The 20,086-nt window shown below is 47.0% G+C and overlaps 1 protein-coding gene across 4 annotated transcripts in view; it reads right to left on the reverse strand.

Moving 5' to 3' along the window:
- The window catches only part of Mindy4 (MINDY lysine 48 deubiquitinase 4), a 114,641-nt gene that overhangs the window by 86,459 nt on the left and 8,096 nt on the right, over positions 1–20,086 (reverse strand). For all 4 annotated transcript variants that reach the window (XM_038318500.1, XM_038318498.1, XM_038318499.1 and 1 more), the window contains 4 exons: positions 19,611–19,730; positions 14,988–15,220; positions 11,502–11,748; positions 5,563–5,948 (listed from right to left, as the gene is read on the reverse strand). In XM_038318500.1, the coding sequence (XP_038174428.1) occupies positions 5,563–5,948; positions 11,502–11,748; positions 14,988–15,220; positions 19,611–19,706 (962 nt within the window). In that variant the 5' untranslated portion in view covers positions 19,707–19,730. The remainder of the gene's footprint in view (positions 1–5,562; positions 5,949–11,501; positions 11,749–14,987; positions 15,221–19,610; positions 19,731–20,086) is intronic.

Below are 20,086 nucleotides of genomic sequence, written 5' to 3' on the forward strand. Positions count from 1 at the left end.
GTCCTGGAACTAGCTCTTGTAGACCAGGCTGGTCTCGAACTCAGAGATCCGCCTGCCTCTGCCTCCCGAGTGCTGGGATTAAAGGCGTGCACCACCACCGCCCGGCCAAACAGAATTCTGAAAGGTTGCAAGTAACAACCTCGTCCTCTATAAACGCTCCCACGCTAACCCCAGGCTGCACTAATGTCAGACTACGAAGCAAGAGCAAATGAAAGGAGTGGTTGAGTGCTGGTCACATGACCTCAGGTGAGGCGAGCAGCCTGGCTTTCGAGGAGGGCCCCATGTCATCACAGAATCCTGCCTGTAAGACAGCAACAGAGGAGAAAGGCTAGCGATGATAGCAGACTGAGCAAATGCTGTCAGCTTTGACTGAGGGGGAGGGAACAGCAGCCAGGGACTGGCAGCCAGGGACTAGCAGCCAGAGACCACCAGCAGTCATTTGAATCTGTAAAGGGTAAGGACACTTTTCCCTTAGCCTCCAGAAGGCAACCAGTCCTGCCCCAGCTCAGCATTAGTGAGACTCAGCTCGGATCCCTGACCTCTGTCTGGTCGGTCAGTTGCTGTGCTGTTAGCACCCAGGATTTTGGCAATTCTTAAGCTTACAATAGGAAATGGATGCAGGCCCACACTTGCCTACACCGTCAGACCATCCACGCCCCTGCTCCTAACAATGGTTTGTGTGAGTGTAGACAGATACTTGGTGTGGAGAAAGCTCACTGCTCCCCGGCTCAGAGGCCTTCTGCTTTCCTTCATGCCTCCTTAGGGGATGAGGAGGTGGGACTTGTCTAATGGCTAAACTTTGTAGAGATAAAGGGGCATACTAGGGCCAACCCCTTTCCTTCTAGGAGTGAGCAGTTCTTCCAAGGGTAGCCTCCACACCAGGTGGCCATAGACACAGGCCCCAGCGCCCGGGGAACTGGAGAAGGCTGCCTCCTTGGGCTCCCAGCACCCCAGACCTCCTGACCCCCCTTCCTCACTTCAGCAGTCACACAGATGGCACCAGCTCTTGCTGCCACTGCCTTTTGATTTTTTAATTTGTTTTATTAATTTGTTTGGGGGTGACTATGTAATAGAAACCTCCCCCATCAAAAACTTCAAAAATAATATGTGCCTCAATGGATTATTATAAAGAACAAGTGAGAAAATTTGATGTGTTTAATATGGTGTCCAAAAATGAAGAGGAAGAAGGAAAGAGAGAAGGCGGAAGAGGAAAAGGAGAGGGGGAGGAAGAGGGGGTAAGAACACATACACAGAGATGTGATGTTGATTGACTGACAGAAGTCGGCACTGTTAAAATACGCATTAAATACCCCTGGTTACACCTTGCCTGATACTGGAGGACAGGGGTTTGTGCAAACATTTTAACCCACCTCTTCCTCCTAGAAGATGAAGTTCACACCATCTCCCAATGTTTAATAACTGATCATGGTGGCAGATGTTATAAAGGACACAGCTGGTGTGCCAACCCAGGCCATCAGATTCCAGAACCACACCTCCAAAGGGGCCTAAGTGCTTTAGTGTAAGCAGCACATACTCAGCGAATGCCTGCTGCTTCCCACAAGGGCAGTGAGGCTCTCTGGCCAGCAATGTGTGTAAGCCAGACAAGTTAACAGTAGAGGCACTAAAACCCAGGGGGGTTGTGAGCAAGCCAGGGACAGTGGGTGAGGGCAGAATGAAAACCAAGTGAGAAGCGAGGACCCCAGTCCCCCTTACTCCACACACCAGAGCCACTCCTCCACACCACCACAACACGAGAATGGGTCGCCCACTAGCTTTGATGTGTTTCCCTTCTCTGGTACAGAGTTTCTGTGGCAACGGAGGAGAACACACAAAGATGCTGCATTAAACTAGAGGTAAGCTGACTGGCTCGGCATGAAGAGGACTCTGACGGTTGGCAGCAGCAAAGGTGCTAGGAGACAGTGAGCGCCATCCGAAGGCTGTGCACAGGATTCGTCCTGGGGACAGACACGACACACTCGTTCATGTGCTCAGCAGACTCTGTTCTGGTCTCACTGGACGCGGAAATATGGACAAATTGATGCCTTTGAGTGGGTTTCCTCCTCTGTGCAATGGGGCTTGCTTACCCCTCACAGACCTGATGACTAGGACACTTACAACAGTGCTTTACACAACATGGGTGCACATCATAGAATTGCTGGCTTCTGTACCATGCTGGCAGCAGTGATGGTTCCATTAGGCAACCATTCGTGGAGTATCTCTGCACACCAGCGACTGTCCGAAAGGCAGGGAACATAGAGGTCCCTGTCTTTGTGAAAATAACCTGCAGTGGAGGAGGCGGACAACAGACAAGTAAGGAGACCCAGGAATCTCTGGTACTGATAAACGCTGTGGAGTCAGAGGAAAGTATGAACACATGACTAGCAAGAGAGGGACAGCGTCAGATGATGGGGAGCACGGCCTTTACAGAAGGGGCCAAGCTGTCCCCTCCACAGGAAGAGGTGGACATGCTGTACTATAGAAACAACCCCTGTGGAAAGAATGAAGACCTAAGTACGGCCAGGAAGAAGGACTGGCCTAGCAAGACACAGAGTGAGAAATACAGGGTCGCAGTAGCCAGAAGTGTGGCTTCAAGGTAGAAAGAAGGCAGCAGACAGATAAGAGGGGGTGATGGAAGGGCAGAAGGATGGAGGAAAGACAGGAGAGAGAGAAGAATGGAAGGGCAGTGGGAGGGAAGAAATATGTCAGTAGGAGATCCTAGAGACCCCCCCCCAGAACAAGACCTCAGCAAGGAGCACAGGCAACATCACAGGTCACTGTGAAAGGTCAGATTACAGAGTAGACAGCTCAGAGAAAGCTCTCTTTCTAAATACAAAATGGGGGTGCTTTTTCACCCCAGCAGGAACAGACAAGTAAACACATAAACAGGAAAGTGAAGACCATACGTGAACAGAAAAAAGCACCAGAATATTGAAATATAAATTCAAGAAAGAATTTAGTAAGAGTTGAAAATGAAAGACATATACCAAACAAGAGTCCTCCATCAAAGATTGATTACACAAAATTAAGGATCGTTATTCAAGAGAGGCATGATAAACAAAGTTTGTAGACAATAACAGAATTAGAGGAGGTATTTTGCAAAGTCTAGAAGCAACAAGAGACTACCATCCACTGAAAGAAGCTAAATCCTCCTTTGAATAAGATGGCCTGGTGGCTCAGCAGGTGAAGCAGCTTCCTGTCAAGACTGACTGACCCCCTGAATTCAGCCCCCTGGACCCACGTGGAGGAGGAGACAATGAACTCCCAAAAGTTTCTCCCTGACTTACATACCTGCACTAAGGCATTCTCTCTCAGTCGGGGCCAATGTTCTTCATGCCCAATGACTAGAGGCTGGTCAATATTACCAAAACTGCGTGGAAATAGGACACAAAACAGAACTAAAGTTCAATGGAAAACTAGACAGCAGCAGCAGGATGGGGACCGTAAAACCATGATCAATTCAATACTTGAATTTAAGGAGAATCTTAAAGAGGCTGGCTGAAACCTGTTTTTTAAGTGAATAAAAATTCTAAAATGTAAAGATAAATAACAGAAATTAAGAAGTTAATAAGTTTAACAGCATGTTAGATATGACAAAACAGAAGAAACATGAACAAAAAAATAGATCAAGAAAAAATATCCAGCCGGGCGGTGGTGGCGCACGCCTTTAATCCCAGCACTCGGGAGGCAGAGGCAGACGGATCTCTGTGAGTTCGAGACCAGCCTGGTCTACAAGAGCTAGTTCCAGGACAGGCTCCAAAGCCACAGAGAAACCCTGTCTCGGAAAAAAAAAAAAGAAAGAAAAAATATCCAGATGGGGGCTGAGCTGGTGTGTGTGTTCCTACAGCCCCAGCACCCTGGGCAGATGGGGGCTGAGCTGGTGTGTCTTCCCCCAGCCCCAGCACACTAAGGGCCAGGAGTCTGAAACTAGCCTGGACAGTGAGACCTCGCTGCAAAAGGAAACAATCTCCAGATGGAAGTACAGAGGGAGAACGACCGAAAAAAAATAAAGAAGGTTAAAAAGCCACACCACATAAACACGGTGAAAAGACTCTATGTGTAAGCAGAGTCCCAGACCAAAAAAGAAAAGAAAGAAAGAAAGAAAGAAAGAAAGAAAGAAAGAAAGAAAGAAAGACAGAAAGAAAGAAAAATGGTATTTAAAGAGTCAACAGAGGATGATTTTTCAAAACTGATGAAAAGTCTCCATCCTCAATTTCAGAAAGGTTGATCTACCCAAAAAAGAATTATCAGTGAAAACCACACTGGAGTGTTGCATCCAAACTGCTGGAAGTCAAAGAAGGAGCTGGAAGTGTGGGGGTGGGGGAGCAGCAGAGGTTTTTAAAGACAGGTTTCCCTCACAAGTGCAAGGAAACTTTCCAAATGTGGCCGGACTTGCCGCCAGCCAGGAAGAACACCTACTGCGAGGGAAGGTCATGTGCAAAGACACCATGCAAGAGGAAAGTTGAGAATCAAACATTAAGGATTCACAACAGTAAACTAGAACACAGTCACAAACCAAAAGAAAGTAGAACTAACGAGATCATTAAAAAGGGCCCAAATTAATGAAAAATCCAAACATAAAGCCAAAGGGCTTCCTAGAAAATATGATATGCAAGACTACTGCGGTGCAAATGTACACACACACTCAAGTGTGCAAGACGGTAATGACAGATTACTGACACGTTAACCACTACTAACTGATAATTTCAAGAATGAAGCAGAGACATCGCTGTGGATCTTGAAAGTAAAAAAAAAAAAAAAAGCATATTTTAACTGTGTGATTAATACCAATATTCTAAATACAGCTAAAATTGTCAACGTCTTCAAAAAATATAACTTTGCCAAACCAACAAAGAATAAAAGTTTCTAATTAAAAGTATTTTGATTGAGTATATAGTTTAATACCCTTTAGAAATCCTTCCCACTAAATTCTACCACGTACTGAAGAAGACAAAGCATCAATCTTATGCTCACTCTTCAAGAGAAGAGAAGGAAGCCAGCATCCAATGAGGGAGTGGCAACAGGAAAACCCCACCAGCCAGTCTCCTTCATGAATCTAAGCACTCAAGTCCTAAATAAGATATTAATGAATTAAATCCCATTATAATCAAGAGGCTTGCTCATTCCAGGTGCAGGCAGGACTAGTTGAATATTCAAAAAATCAATTACCTCAGAAATCCCCTGTGGCTCATTATGAATGAATTGAGGTAAAAACAAGATCAAAGAAATAGAAGTATCACCACAAGAAGCTCTGGGGCTGGGTCATCATTGAATGCAGGGAACTCTTAGCCACACCAGCCAGGTGAGCTGGGGAACCTCAACTAAGGTCATCGACAGCTTGGGTGATGGGAAGGGCAGAGAAGGCCTCCCTTAGAACATCAGAAGGCATGACCTCTGGCTTTATTTTCTTCCTGGTTGATTACAACCCTCTGACCCACCTCCCTCACAGGCTAGCAATGAGAGCACAAGAGACAAGAGAGCCCCGTGAAAGCCACGAGAGGCTGGACCATGTGTACCAGGTGGTGTTTGGTTTTAGAAAGCCCCGACCTTGGCACTGATGCTCACCTGAGAGATGGAGGCTGGCTGCCCTGCCGCTTGAACGCTCTTTTCAGCTGCTCCTGGGTCATCCTGGAATTCCCATCAGGCAAGTACAGCTTCGAAGGTGTTGTGCTGGTTTCTGTGTGGCTGTATCCCGACGGGCCATCCTCTGAAACACTTCTGGGCCTGGGCCTGTTTCTCTGGGACAGCTCTTGGCTGCTGGAAGTGGCATTTGGCTTCTCCACAGGCAGCTCATTCAGCTGGCCCAGAGGGCTGGAAGTGCGGACCTCCTGTGGACCTGGACAGGCTGGAGTGTGGACAAGAGCTTCCGAAGGCTGCTGGCTTTCCTCTGGGGCATGGAGCATCCTGTTCAAGGATGAGGACCTTCTCAGAGAGCGCTTGCGGAAAGAGTCCTGGTTGGGGGGGGGGGGGGGGGGAGTAAGGAAAGAGACAGAGAGCATCCTCAGCTAAGGAAGCTGGGAAAAATACTTTCTTTATTCCTTGTGATGATCACTCCCCACAAGATCTGCTCCCACCCCAACTCCTTCCTTTTTTTCTCTTTTATTGAAATGCTTTTTTTTTCATACACTATATTCTGATTACAGTTTTCCCTTGCCCTACTCCTTCCTGTTCCTCCCTACCTTCCCTCCTGTCTGGACTCAAACCCTTTCTGTCTCTCCTTATAAAACACAGACACTAGGGAATAATAACAAAATAAAATAAAAGGATGAAAATAAAGCAAACAAATTGGAACAGGACGAAACACCCAATGAGAGTCAAAGAAGACGCACAATAAATGCACACAGATGCAGAGATACACACAATCATACACACAGAAACCCCACAAAACACAAAATAATATATACGGAAAGGACCTGTAAGGTAAGGGGGGAAGAGAGAGAGAGAGAGAGAGAGAGAGAGAGAGAGAGAGAGAGACAGAGAGAGACAGAGAGAGACAGAGACAGAGAGACAGAGAGAGAGACAGAGAGAGAGACAGAGAGAGAGAGAGAGAGAGAGAGAGAGAATGCTTTGACTTAACATAAAACAAAGAATTTGCAAAGATGCCATTGAGTTTGCTTTAAGTTGGCCTTCTACTGCTGGGCATGAATGGGGCCTACCTTTAAGAGTGAGATTCTTAATAATTGTCATCAGGGCTAGGTTTAGGGATGGGAGCCTTGTCCACATCTCCTCTCAGCTCTAGGACCCCATCTGGTGCAGACGTGGGCAGGCCCTGAGTAAGCTGCCTGAGTCCCCATGAGCTCATATGTGCACTGTGTTGAGCAGGCCTTCATTCCTTGGTGTCCTCCAGCCTCTCTGGCTCTTACGCTCTTTCTGCCTCCTCTTCTGTCAGGTCCCCTGAGGCCTGGGGGGACCAACTCCTCCCCCTAACCTATTCAGGAAGATGCCATTCATCAGTGGCCTTCCTTCACAGACCCCCAGGACACCCTCGGTGGCAGGAAACCTATCGCCTGAGTTTCTACTTGTGTTCTCACCTACAGCTGTCATCTGTGGAAACTACTCTACTTCTCTGTCCCCCACACCCTCAACAGTAACACACGCTGTCCACAACACAGCTTGGCATTTTTAATGAGGATTAGGATGTGGTCGCCAAGTTTTTAAGAAGCTAACATCCTCATATTTAGCTACAGAGTTGTTGGGTTTTGCGCATCAAGTTATTTGCTATGTGGCATATGCACTATGATAAGATTTGGTCCCCAGGTATGGGGTGAGGGAGGAGGGGCCTGTAGCCCTTCCCTCTTACAACCATGGATAGGATAGGGTACAGCCCTACGGCACAGCAGGCATGCCACAGAATCATGGCAATCAGCAGGCCACTCGCACTCCTTGTCTCTCCTGGTGGCAGATCACGAATGGCCAAAGCTGTTCTTCCCTCACCTCTGACGTCCATGGAGACCCCAGCTTAGCCACCTATACCTCCTTAGCACTCAACATCTGTTTATTTGAAAGGAAGGAATCCAATAGAATCAGGTGGACTATCCACCTCCTATTGGTGATTTGCTGCAGAATCCTTCTACTAACCATCGAGGCAATGGACGCGGACTGCTGCAGAGAGATAAAGTACACCTTGGGGCTTTTCCTGAGTACAGACATCAGGATCTCTAATCCTTTCCAGAAACAACTTAGGGGCTACCAGTACCCTAGGCAAGAATAAGGAGAACTAACGTTGCAGTTTTCTGGCCTCATGGACATGACTAGATATCAGAAATCTGCTCCAAAGTTGGTCAGGGCATAGCTGCATAGAATGATGAGAACATTGGTCACCATTCCCACCCATGACTTACTAGGAAAAACTGATGGATGCCCAGCAAGTGTTCAATCCCTTCTCCTGAGCAACAGGCACGTGTGGCCAAAATGCCAAACATCTATCAGAAAACCTAGGAACTTCCATAGCAACCTCACCAGATTCATAAGTCACAAGGGAAACCTAACTTCCCAAAAACAATTACCAAAGGACTCTGCAGCAATGTCCTTAAGGTGGATCCCATCACACCCTTCCCACAGGCATGAAGTCTCACCTGCACACACTAAAGGACTGAACCGTCTTGGTAGGAGACAGGACCCTGGCACCCACTGTACCACTGGTTCTCAAAGTGCGATCCACTCACTGTAGAGGTCCCCAGACCCTTTCCAGAGTTCAAAACAAACCTTAAAGTAACTAGATATGACTTGAGTGTGTCCTCATGGTCCATATGCTGGGAGCTGATGGTGTTAGGATGGAGGAAGCTTGAAATAGTCAGGCCCAGCAGAAGGCAAGTGGGTCATAGAGGCACCAGCCTTTGAGGGCATCAATACTGATCTCATGGGACTGGGTACATTCCTACCAGAATGGTGTGTTGAAAAAGAGCCTGACACCTCCCCTGAGTCCCTTTTCATACACATAGCCTGCCTCTCCCACACACACTCCTGCCATGGTGGCATCTGCTGTGCCATGTAGACAAAAGGTCTTCACCAGAGTCCAAGCAGCACACAGGAGTCTTAAGACTCTGAGACTCCAAAACTAAATAAATACCCTGTCTGTGTAATATCCATCCTCAGACACCTTGTCAGAGTGGCAGGCAGCTGACTGAGATGGTAGAAAGAGGACCAGTAGGAAAAACTGCTGGCTTTTTACACAAATATAAGCTTTGGGGAACAACTAGAGCACTGATTTACCTGGAGAACAGGCCCACGGGAGCTTTTGTTTAAGCAGTATTAACCCTCTCAGTCTGGAGCACACAGCACCCGTCTTCAGCACTCCATGCAACCAAACGGGAGGCACATGTGCCCACTGGCCCACTGGCCCAGCAGGAAGGAGAGTGGCTACAGCCTGCGTAACCATCTAGCTGTCAGTGAAGTGAACTTGCTGTTATTTTCAGGGAACGGCAGACAGACCACGGGGATTCAGACTTGGAATTTGGCAGCCATTTCTTGAAAATAAACTGAGCCTGTCACACCAAGGGAAACAAATGATACCCTGTTCTCGATGATAAAATACAAGCTGCAGGGTAGAAACCAGAACTTTCGGGAATCTGACATCAAGAGTTTGGGGGCTGGGAGAGACTTAAAATTCCAGCAATCTTTGGTGGTCACATCAACAAATGTGTTGTTTTTTATTTATGTTTTCCATATAATGAGCTATGTCCCCATTTAGAAGATCTGTATAACTCAGTAACCGGTATATTTCAAATGACTGGTGCATCGTGCTACTTAATCATACAGGAATAAAAGATTCAACACGTATGACTGACCTGTGGGAACTAATAAAGCACAAAAAGCACATTTATGTGGTTTAAGGTTCCACATTAAGGGATGGGGATATAACCTGGTTTGATGGTGTACTTGCCTAGCATAAGTGAAGCCCTAGGTTTGAACCCCAGGGCCACATATGCCAGATGTGGTGACACACACTTATAATTCCAGCCATTGGGAAATGGAGGCAGGAAGGTCAGAAGTTCAAGGTCATCCTCAGCTAGATAGCAAGTTTGAGGTCTGCCTGGGCTACCTGAGGCCAAAAGAGGGAATCACATCCTTTGGAGCTGGAGTTACAGGCAGTTATGAGCAACCCAATATGAGTGCTGGGAACTGAACTCAGCACCTCTAGAGGAGCAGCAAGCACATTTAAGCACTGAGTTATCTCTCCAGGCCCAAGTTTCAATTTCCAATATAGCAAATGTCAATGGATACAGCCCCTATAAACAAGAGCTACAGGAATCTCCAATGTTAAATGCATAAAGGGATCCTGATACTAAAAAGGCTGAGCGCCACTGCTGAAGTCTAAACGTGTACCTAGATAGGCTCCCTCCCTTACCATGTCTCCAGCAGGGAGAGTAGCATGCTGTCCCCACTGAGGCAGCTCTAATGTACAATCCTCATGCCAACACCCAACCAGGGGTGCAGCCACACTTCCCAGAGCCATCAAGGGACTCCACACCACTCCACCCTGCAAAGGTCCATGAGCAAACACATGTGCCGCACACACATGTGACAGCCCTCAGGAGCCTCAGACTAAACCAAAGAGTTATAAGTTCCTCTCATAATGCTACCACACCACTCCACTGGTGGTGACCATTCAAGGCACCCAGGGAGATCTGACAGAAAAAGAGAGCACTAACACTGACTAGTAATACCGATCGGAGAAAGGCATTAGAGGATGGCACCAATGTCTGAAAGCCAAATATTTGCCACCCTGGGACTAAGCTACTCCCCCTTCCACATTTGGAGAAATTTCTTACATATTGCCAGTAAGAATTATCTTTTCCAAATTCAACACTACCAAATAGTAGGTTTCCTCCTGACTTCTCTCCAACCTTGCTAGCCTCTTTCCTCTGACAGGGTCCAGTTTATGAATTTTCTCCTTTGACAAGATACCTTGGATGGGACACAGCACCAGGTGAGGTGTGAGCCACGCAGGGAACCAGACTCCCACTCCTTCCTCAGCACACCAAGACATGTGACCAGAGGAACACAGAAACGCCAGAGATGCCTAGGTGATTTCTGATAGCCGTTCAACAAGAACCTCAGCCAAGAGAAATGAAATTCCCAACCAAAAGTCCCACAGGACTGGATGAGGCAGGGAGAGGATCCCCCCTCCTTTGTCCTAACCCCACAAGAGTGAAAAGATAAATGTCAGCATCAACACACTCCTCCAGACACAGACACACAGCTAAGTGAGAGAGGAGGTGGCCTCCACAGACAACCAGTATAGGCCTGCCCGGGCCCCCCACCATGTTACTGATACGGGGTGTGATGCTGCTTTTTTCCCATTTATTGTTTTGAAAACGTCTTTCATGCTGTCCTCTCATTTGATGTACCCTTCCACCTAATGAGATCAGATCATGATCCCTCCTTAAAGAAAACCACCAAGTAGTGAGTGAAATTTTTACAGTTTTTCTAAAAGAAAAAAAAAATTAGCCAGGAGTTGGTGGCTCACACCTTTAATCCCAGCACTCAGGATGCAGAGGCAGGTGGCAGATCTCTGTGAGTTCAAGGCCAGCCTGGTCTACAAAAGCTAGTTCCAGAACAGGCTCCAAAGCTACAGAGAAACCCTATTTCAAGAAAGAAAGAAAGAAAGAAAGAAAGAAAGAAAGAAAGAAAGAAAGAAAGAAAGAAAGAAAGAAAGAAAGAAAGAAAGAAGGAAAAATGATAGCTTTAGGACCAGGATTTCTACTCTTCTTTAACCACAGTGGTAAGCAATGATATTCTCTAAACTAGGGGAGTTACCCGACTCTAGGAATGCAAAGATAAAGCCAGGAATGTGTATCTTCACTCGCAGTAAGAAGAGATGAGATCAAAACATCCATTTCACTAACTCAGACAGGTAAACTGAGGGCAGGGAAGCAATGAAGCCTGTTGAGACTCCACCAGGAAGAAGCAAGCCCTGCACACATCCCTTTCTCAGCCAGCAGCGCCTGAAGCCCATCTCTCACTCCCTGGTCTACAGAACACAGAAAGGGTGGCAGGCCCACCTGCGGGGAGCTGGCGACAGGCCCAGCCATCATGCCTCGGACGATCAGGCCAGACTTTGGCCTGGTCCTCTCCGCTGACCTCTTCACATCTGTGCAAGGCTCTGATGAGTGAAGCTGCTCCACCTTCTCCCACGCAGAAACCAAAGGGAGGCTGTCACCCAGGACCGTGTATGCAGGCTTACTTTTGTGTGGGCTCTTTTTGGGTGATATGAAATAACCAAGTATGTCCCCATCATGATTGTCATGCCTGCAAAAACATAATATTTCCATTAAAACAGAGCCTCCAAATGAATTATAATAATAAACCTCATAGTTAACCATCATTCATAAATATATCATTGGAAATGAGCTAAGACCCTGTCAGCAGAGGTAGGAAATAGAAAGCACCTCTTTGGCATCAGGGCAAGTGCAAAAAAGTACAGGAAAAGTCAGAGACGATGATCCCCGAAGGGACCCTAAGCCCTAATGGCTGACAGCTGAAGAGCATCTTGGATCCTGCAGATTCAAACGATAAAGGAAGGAACCTGCAGTGCAGCGAGGGGCATACGGAACTTGGCCTTGCGGTACAGAGAGCACACCTGGGCAGACTTGACATTTCCAGCTGTTCAGTAAAGGTGTGTGTGTGCCTGTGTGCTTGTGTGCCTGTGTGTGTGTGTGTGTAGTTGTGTGAGTGCAAGATGGGGCAGGGAGGAAGCAAAAGAAAAAAGTTAGAAACAATAAAAAGAAGCAAGAAGTACTCTCTTTGTGTGGTGCCTCCTAGGTGGTCAGCCATGCCGAGATGAAACTGAGTATGCCCTTCCCAATAACTGGCTGTCAGAAACTCACTGAAATAGATGATGAACACATCGTGCTCTCCATGAGAAGCGCACAGCCACACACACTGGTGCTAATGCTCTGGGTAAAGAGTGGAGGGCTTACGTCATCCAAACTGTGGGAATGACAAACAAGGGTTTCCCAGGAAGCAACATGTCTTGACCCAAGGCAGAATTGACCTGCTGTTGAGAAAGGGCGTTCTTGAAACAGACCAAGAACTGGAGAGAGGAAGCTCAAGTCTGTTCAGGGATGCATGTGGATGCCACGCTGAGTGTTCTCAACTTGGCTGTTGAAAAAGAAGGGCTTGAGGTTGAAATGACGATGATGATTCCTGGACAGATTCTACTGTGCCTCAGCAGTTGGGGCCCTGAAAGTTAGCAGAATCCTAAAGCTTTCCAGTTTCTCTAAAGAAGATGATGTTCTGTACTATGTTGTCAGAAAGCCCTTAAATGAAGTAAGAAGCTCAGGACCAAAGCACCCAAGATTCAGCATTCCACATGCCCTGCAACACGGATGCCAACACATCGCTCTGAAGAAACAGCACACTAAGAAAAACGAGGAGAGTACAGAATATGCTAAACTTGGGGCCAGGAGAATGAAAAAAGCCAGGAAAAAGGCCGGGAACAGATTGCTAAGAGATGGAGATTGTCCTCACTGAGAGCTCCTACTTTGAAGTCTGAGTCCAGTCAAGAATAAGTCTTCAAGAGCAATGGTCAGGCGGTGGTGGCGCAGACCTTTAATCCCAGCACTCAGGAAGTAGAGGCAGGCAGATCTGTATGGGTTCGAGGCCAGCCTATTCTATAGAGGGAGTTCCAGGACAGTCTGTTACACAGAGAAACCTCATCTCAAAAAAATAAATAAATAAATAAATAAAAATAGTATCAAATAAATGACCAGATCTTGAATCTCAAAAGAAAAAAAAAAGCAAGAAGTGAAAAAGAACAGGACTGAGGTAAAGGGGAGCTTTGCCTGGGCTGCTCAGAGGCCTGCATCCACTGGTCTCAGATTTCTTCTCCTGGTCCCTGGTACACACTGTGCCACCTCCCAGCGAGCCTTGGGCCATACATGAATGCAGCAGTCACAGCGTCGTTGTTGGGGAATGTCAGGCAGAGAGGACAAGGCCAAGAGAGGCTGGGGGAAGCTGGAGGGAGCGCCTGGAGAATTCCTGAAGCTCAGCACACAGGCCTGGGAAGGAGCTAGCTCCAGTGAGTAGGGGGGCTAGGCTGGCACAGACTTACAAAGTCTCTTGTGACCTCCATGCAAGGAATGACCTGTCCCAATGTGGACTATGGAACGTTCACACTATCCAAGTCAGGGCAGAATCTGTAGATGTGTTGACCTCCACAATGCGCCCAAGACATCACTCATAAGAGTTACCTAAGGAATGGACATGTGAACAAGGAGCCTTTGTCATCTGGTCAGGAAGGGCGGAAGCATTTAGCATCACTAGGAACCAGGAGCTGACAGGATACAAAAAAGAAAAAAAGAGACAAGGTAATGGAAAGGATGCCGAGGTACATCAGACAAGGCAATGGAAAGGATGCCGAGGTACATCAGGCAAGGTAATGGAAAGGATGCCGAGGTACATCAGACAAGGTAATGGAAAGGATGCTGAGGTACATCAGGCAAGGTAATGGAAAGGATGCCGAGGTACATCAGACAGTGTAATGGAAAGGATGCCAAGGTACATCAGGCAAGGTAATGGAAAGGATGCTGAGGTACATCAGGCTTGGGAAAACGGTAGGATCGGAACCTGAAGCCTTCAACTACCACACTGTTGGTTTGCTCATTGTCTCAGAAATACTGACTTTCTCAGCCAGGCAGCAAATGCCTCTGCAAAAGGGGCCACCTTTATACCTCCCTCCTGATCGTTCATGTTTAAAGCCTCAGGTTACTCTCCTTTGGTGCACTGAGCTGATTCCCAACCATCAGAAAGAAGTGCTTTTCTGTCATGTGTAAGAAAAGACCCATTCCCCAAAAGTTACTCCACTATTGGTAACTTCACACAGTAGGGGATCGTACAAGTTACACACACCACTGGAGACCACATGTACCATATGATAGTTGCAGACCGATGAAACTCTTCTCCAAATAATGGAGGCTCAATTATAATACCATATACCTGTTTCAAAGAAAATCAAAGCACGTCGCTGGACCTTAGAAATCATGGAATATAAAGTCTACCTTTGGAATCCTACGTAAACACCTGTGACAGAGACCCCAAAATATACAGTGGGGTAAACTAAACAGCAACACCCAAAGATGTGCATGTCCCCATCCCTGGAAGCCCTAACTATGAGATCTGTGATGATTAACTCACACTGTCAACACGACTGGACTCAGAATCCCCTGGGAGACTGGTGAGGCACACCTCTGGGTGCATCCGTGAGAGCATTCCCAGAAAGGCTTAATTAAATAGGAAAAGGACCACCCTGGTGTAGGCAGGACTATCCCATGGGCTGAGGAGAACAAAGGGGTCAAAATGGATGCACAGGTTGCATCTGAGAGCAGGCTGGGTGCTGCTGTGAAGGTAGTCTGTAAATGATGCTGACGCTGAGACCGAGCTGACGTTAAGGTTCTGATTCCTGGAGAACACTCACTGTCCCTGTGATTTGTTACGGCAGCAATGCAAGCTGCTAGGCAGAGTGAAGAGGTGGAGGAAGAGGTGGGTACCTGGCTTTGCCTGCTTCTGACCAGGACATCCGTCTTCCTGTGTCTTCATCTGAAAGATCGTATATATTCACCAGGGTGGTCTCTGGGCACCTCGAAGACAATTTATTATTTTTCTTTGGAACCGGGAGTGCGGGGATTGGGTCTTCTTGGTTGAAGTTGTCTGTGTTTCCAGAATGGTCCAGAAAGTATCTGGTAATGAGCTCGAGGTTTGTCTTCAGAGGCTTTTCCTTTGCCTGTCATTGGGAAGGAAAAAATATCATTAATTGAATGCACAGCGTTAAGAGAAGGGTGAAAAGATGACCATCCCGATTCTTTGACACAGGTCATCATACTACACACGTCCAGCAAACACACACTTACTCATTTGTGTGCCAGGCATTGCTGGGGAGGGATGCAGAGACAAAGACAAAATCTACTCTAAAAGAACAAATGTCTTGTGCATCGTGACATGAACAGAGGGCTGCCCAAAGCTAATTTCCTTTTGCATTCTTTCCCTATAGAAACAACTAGAAGAGATATATCCTTTCATTAGGAAAATACAATTTAATTTAATTCTGTACTCCACTTCATTTCTAGGGCAGGGGTGCCACTGCAAGTGTGTAGAGGTCAGAAGACCACTGAGAGCAGTCACTTCTCTCCTTCTGCCATCTATCTGGCCTCCACAGAGCCAAGGAGCAGTTGAGGCCTGAACACTTAGTAGTGGGTGTTATGACTTGAATTTGGGATGTCCCCCACAGGATCCTGTTCCGGGTTGTTAGTCACCAGCTTGTAGCACTATTTTGAAGTCTGTAGAGTCTTTAGTAGGCGGGGCATGGCTGGCAGAAATAGACGATAAGGGGCAGGGTTTTGAAGGTCATACCTGCCCCTGATTCCAGCCTCACTGATATATACACATCATGTTATAAGCCAAATCACATCCTAGCCACCATATCTTACCCATCATGATGGACCAAAGTATCGAAATCATGATCCCAAGTAAACATTTCATCCTTTAAGTCATTCCTGCCAGGTATTTTGTCATGGCAAAGACCAAGGTAACTAACACAGTGGATGATCCCTCTTTAACACCGACCACTAGTGACTGCAGACCCTGGAGCCGGAGATTAAAATGAAAAGCAAAGAGTCGTCTGGGACTGACTCAGGTTATACTCTGCAAACAATTGTTTTTTAAAAAAAAATGATATCAGTGTTTTCCAGCCGTAAATATATATATATATATATATATATATATATATATATATGACCAACTGAGACTTACTAAACCCAAACAGCAAGAATTAGAGCTTTGATTTCTTTAAACCTCTTCCCCCAAACAATCTGAACAGTCACCTAGTTGTCGGAGCTGTGACCCACAGAGTGGCTTCAGGAACCTGGCATGCGTCAGTCCAACCCCAAGAGCTGAGCTGGGAGCACCGGGTCCTGCTGAGCTGTGGCCAGCCATGGGCCTGCATGCTGATGGAGGAGTGTCTATGTGTTACTTTCATTATTAATAAAGATACTGCCTTGGCCCTTTAAGAAAACAGAAAATTAGGTAGGCGGAGTAGACAGAACAGAATGCTGGGTAGTAGGAGTGGGGAGACGCTTCAGGCAGTCTCCATAGGGAGTCGCCATGATTCTCCTCTCTGAGATGGACGCAGGTTAAGATCTCTCCTGGTAAGCCACACCTCGTAGTGCTACATAGATTATTAAATATGGGTTAAAGGAAGATGTGAGAATTAACCAATAAGAGGCTACAGATAATGGGCCAGGCAGTGTTTAAAAGAATACAGTTTCCGTGTAATTATTTCGGGTGTAAAGCTAGCCGGCGGCCGGGTGGCGGGACACAGCCCCGCCGCGTTCACACTACAGCATGCCATGTATGCCAAGTCAGAGCAGCCCAGTGTCCAATGAAGGGCCTGGTGTGGAGCCCTCAGCTTAGGCCAAGTCTGTCCCCTATTATTCCTCTCTGGCCAAGATGCATGACCAGTAGACAACACTGAGTTCAACAGCCTTAGCAGATAGTTAAAGTTGGGAATAATGGGTTTATTTACTAGGTTTTTATAAGGCCAAAAATTTTATTTTGTCTTGGTCTAAATTAAGATTACAATGAAGAAAATTGAATAAAACATATGAAATTTATTTCAAACAGCTTGCCTTTTTCTCTGAGTGAGGTTCTCTGGGCTACTTGGCTGCCCATGTTACACTTTTGTGAGTCTTTACATCACAAAGCTCACACGGGACACAGCCTCACGGTAAAGCTAATACCATTTCCCCAGACCTCGGTCTTACATGGGTTTTCTAATCCATCACTTAACTCTCAGGAAAAACAAGGTACTGGGAATATTCATACTGAACTGTAGCATTTCCCTGGGGTCGGGTGAGCTCTGGGCTCTGTGGATCTCAAAACAGATGACTAATAAACATTCATGTCTTTAAAACAGAGCTCCAATTCATTCTATCATAGCTAAAATCTACTGCTTACGTCAAACAGTCAGAGATTTACCCAGGTCTGATGAAGCCTTAAGTTTTGAAGATAATCGTTACTGTAGAGAGACGACGGTATGGCGAAAACGTAAAAACAAATGACAAGGTACTTCTGAGAAATTAGGTGCAAGTGGTTTTCCATCAAATCCCAGGGACCAGTATGGTCCTTTGGATGTTCTGGGTGAAGTTTCCAGTCCCTGTGAAACATCTCCCCACCATGAACATCTCGGCAGTGAAGGGCAGAGAGCTACTAAGTCAGCGTACCCCAGATCCAGGACTGCACGCACACTTGTACGGAGGGCATGAGGATAAAAGTCCTATGGGATGCCTCGGTCTCTGGCCGGCCTCACATGGCGCCAGGGCCTAACCTCCTCAATGGAATCCTAAGGGCTTCTGCAGACAGTGTTGCTGTAAGCTGAAGGCCAGCGGCTGGGGTCTGCAGACCTGCCTGGAACTCCATCTGGCACTTACACAGAGCAAGCTGACCCAAGATCCTCTCTGCCACACCATACACGGTAAGTTGTCAAGGGATCTGGATATTTCTCTGGGTATTCCAAACAGTCTTGTTTTCATTCCCATATGCCCATTCAGTCAGTTAGGATTTCATTTCATTTTATTTATTTTTACTTGTGGGAGGCAGTGGTGTGTGTGTGTGTGTGTGTGTTACATGCACATAAGTGTACAGGTGTCCATGACAGTTCACAGGCACGAGGAGGTCAGAGGAGAGTGTCAGGTACCATCCTTTATCATTGTCTGCCTTATTGCCTGGAGATAAGGTGTCTCACTGCACGGGAAGCTGGCTGGCCAGCAAATTCCTAGGATCCACCACCTCTGTCTGCTCCCTAGTGCTGGTGAGAGAGGAATGCATAACCACACTAGCTTTTTAATGTGGTTGCTGGAGACTCAGACTCTTACCACCCAGCCATCTCCCCAAACCCAAGTCTTCTTTGGAAAATCAATCTCTCGCCCAGTGTTGGGCCTGGTAGCACACATACTTGTAATTCCAATGCTCAGGAAGGCTGAAGCAGAATTGCCACGGTTTGAAGCTAGCTTAAGTTACATAATAAGTTTGGGCCCAGCCTTGGCTACAAAATAAGACTGTGTCTCAGGAGACAAAAAAAGAAAAAAGATCTCTATCCTAGTCCATAAGTGACTGTCAGATATCAAACAGCCTCTTTGGCCCACAGCACTCCTCAAAGGGCAAATTCCCATCATACCAGTGGGTTCAGAGCTTTGGTCCTATGCCCAGAGAAGTGGGCCTGGAAGCCGGCAGAACATCCTCCCCTTACTCAACATAGCGTGGCTTCCCCTATGCTCACTGTCAGACTTCCGCATGAGATGGCACTTGTCGGCTCTCTTTTTAAAGTACGACAAACACAGAAGGAGGTGATATTCACCAGTTTCCCTCTCTGTTAGGTCGGTCATGCCCAGGCATGAAGGAACATTTGCTGGAGGGGACTCTTCTAACATAAAGAAAATTTAAGACAGGATTATAGCTTCCGCCTTCACGGATTCAGTCTTCTAACCTCTTGCTTATGTATCACACAGATACATAAGGATTCGTCAATAAGTCATAAGACAACTCATTAAATATGGGGACACAACATGAAACAGACACACACTCTCTGCCTGTCGACTAAGTCCATGGGCATGAGGGAGGCAGACACTACTGAGACAAAATGTTCTACTTCAAATACAGGGCATGGGAGAAGCCTCCAGGGCGCCATGACCACAGCAGGTGGGGTAGGGGGTCTAGGGCCAGGGGTTCCTCCATACCTCAAGAAGACATGTAAACACGTCCCCTTGGCTGACTCAACTCCCACACCCCTGGGTGTGCTAAACCTAGCTTTCACCTCTGCTGACCTAAGTCACAAGTGACTTACAGCCACAGAAGGGAAATCTTTATATATATTACTGCATAACATATCCTTAAGCAATCTTACTAAAACTACCACTGTGTAGGGAAAGGGGCACACAGAGAACAGCTTCTCAGGCACAGACTCAGTGACCTCAGACCCGCCAGGGGACGCTCAGGCCTGGTGGGATGAACCTAGTTCACTCTGAAATTTGTCATCTTGGCCAGTCCCCTAACCTCCTGCCACAGCTGCCAGGCCCCGGGTGCAAGGACACCAGCCGGCTCGCACCTCAAAAGACACGCACCTTGTTCTCCCTGTAGAGAAACTCCAGGTGGAGAACTTTGCGGAGATCGTTTCTGCTGTTGATGCTGAGCTCACAGCGGGGTCGCTCCTGGTCCATGGTCACGAACGTCTTCTTCAACCCCTGAGGGAAGAAGTCTGAATCACTGCGGGCCGTCTGAAATGAAAACCTTCCCTTCTCTGACGCACGGTAAACAGAAAACTGCTGGGACTCATTAGGACTGGGCTCATCTGCCTTCCTTGTCTGGCCATGGCAGGGCCATAAAGCTGACTTCAGAATTCATTTTCATGAAGCCAATGGGCTTGATAGCTCTGTCAGTTTGACTTGGGGTCAGCTGAGGCTGGAGTTGTGCACTTATTTTATAACTAACAATGAAATCCAGGTAACTAGCTTGCTAAAAGCCAGCTCGGGGGCTCTGTGTCTGGCCTAGACGTTGGGGCCATGAAAGACAAACCTTTAAAAAATAAACGGAAGTTTGA

Source organism: Arvicola amphibius, chromosome 2 (assembly GCF_903992535.2).
Source record: "Arvicola amphibius chromosome 2, mArvAmp1.2, whole genome shotgun sequence".
Classification (NCBI taxonomy): domain Eukaryota; kingdom Metazoa; phylum Chordata; class Mammalia; order Rodentia; family Cricetidae; genus Arvicola; species Arvicola amphibius.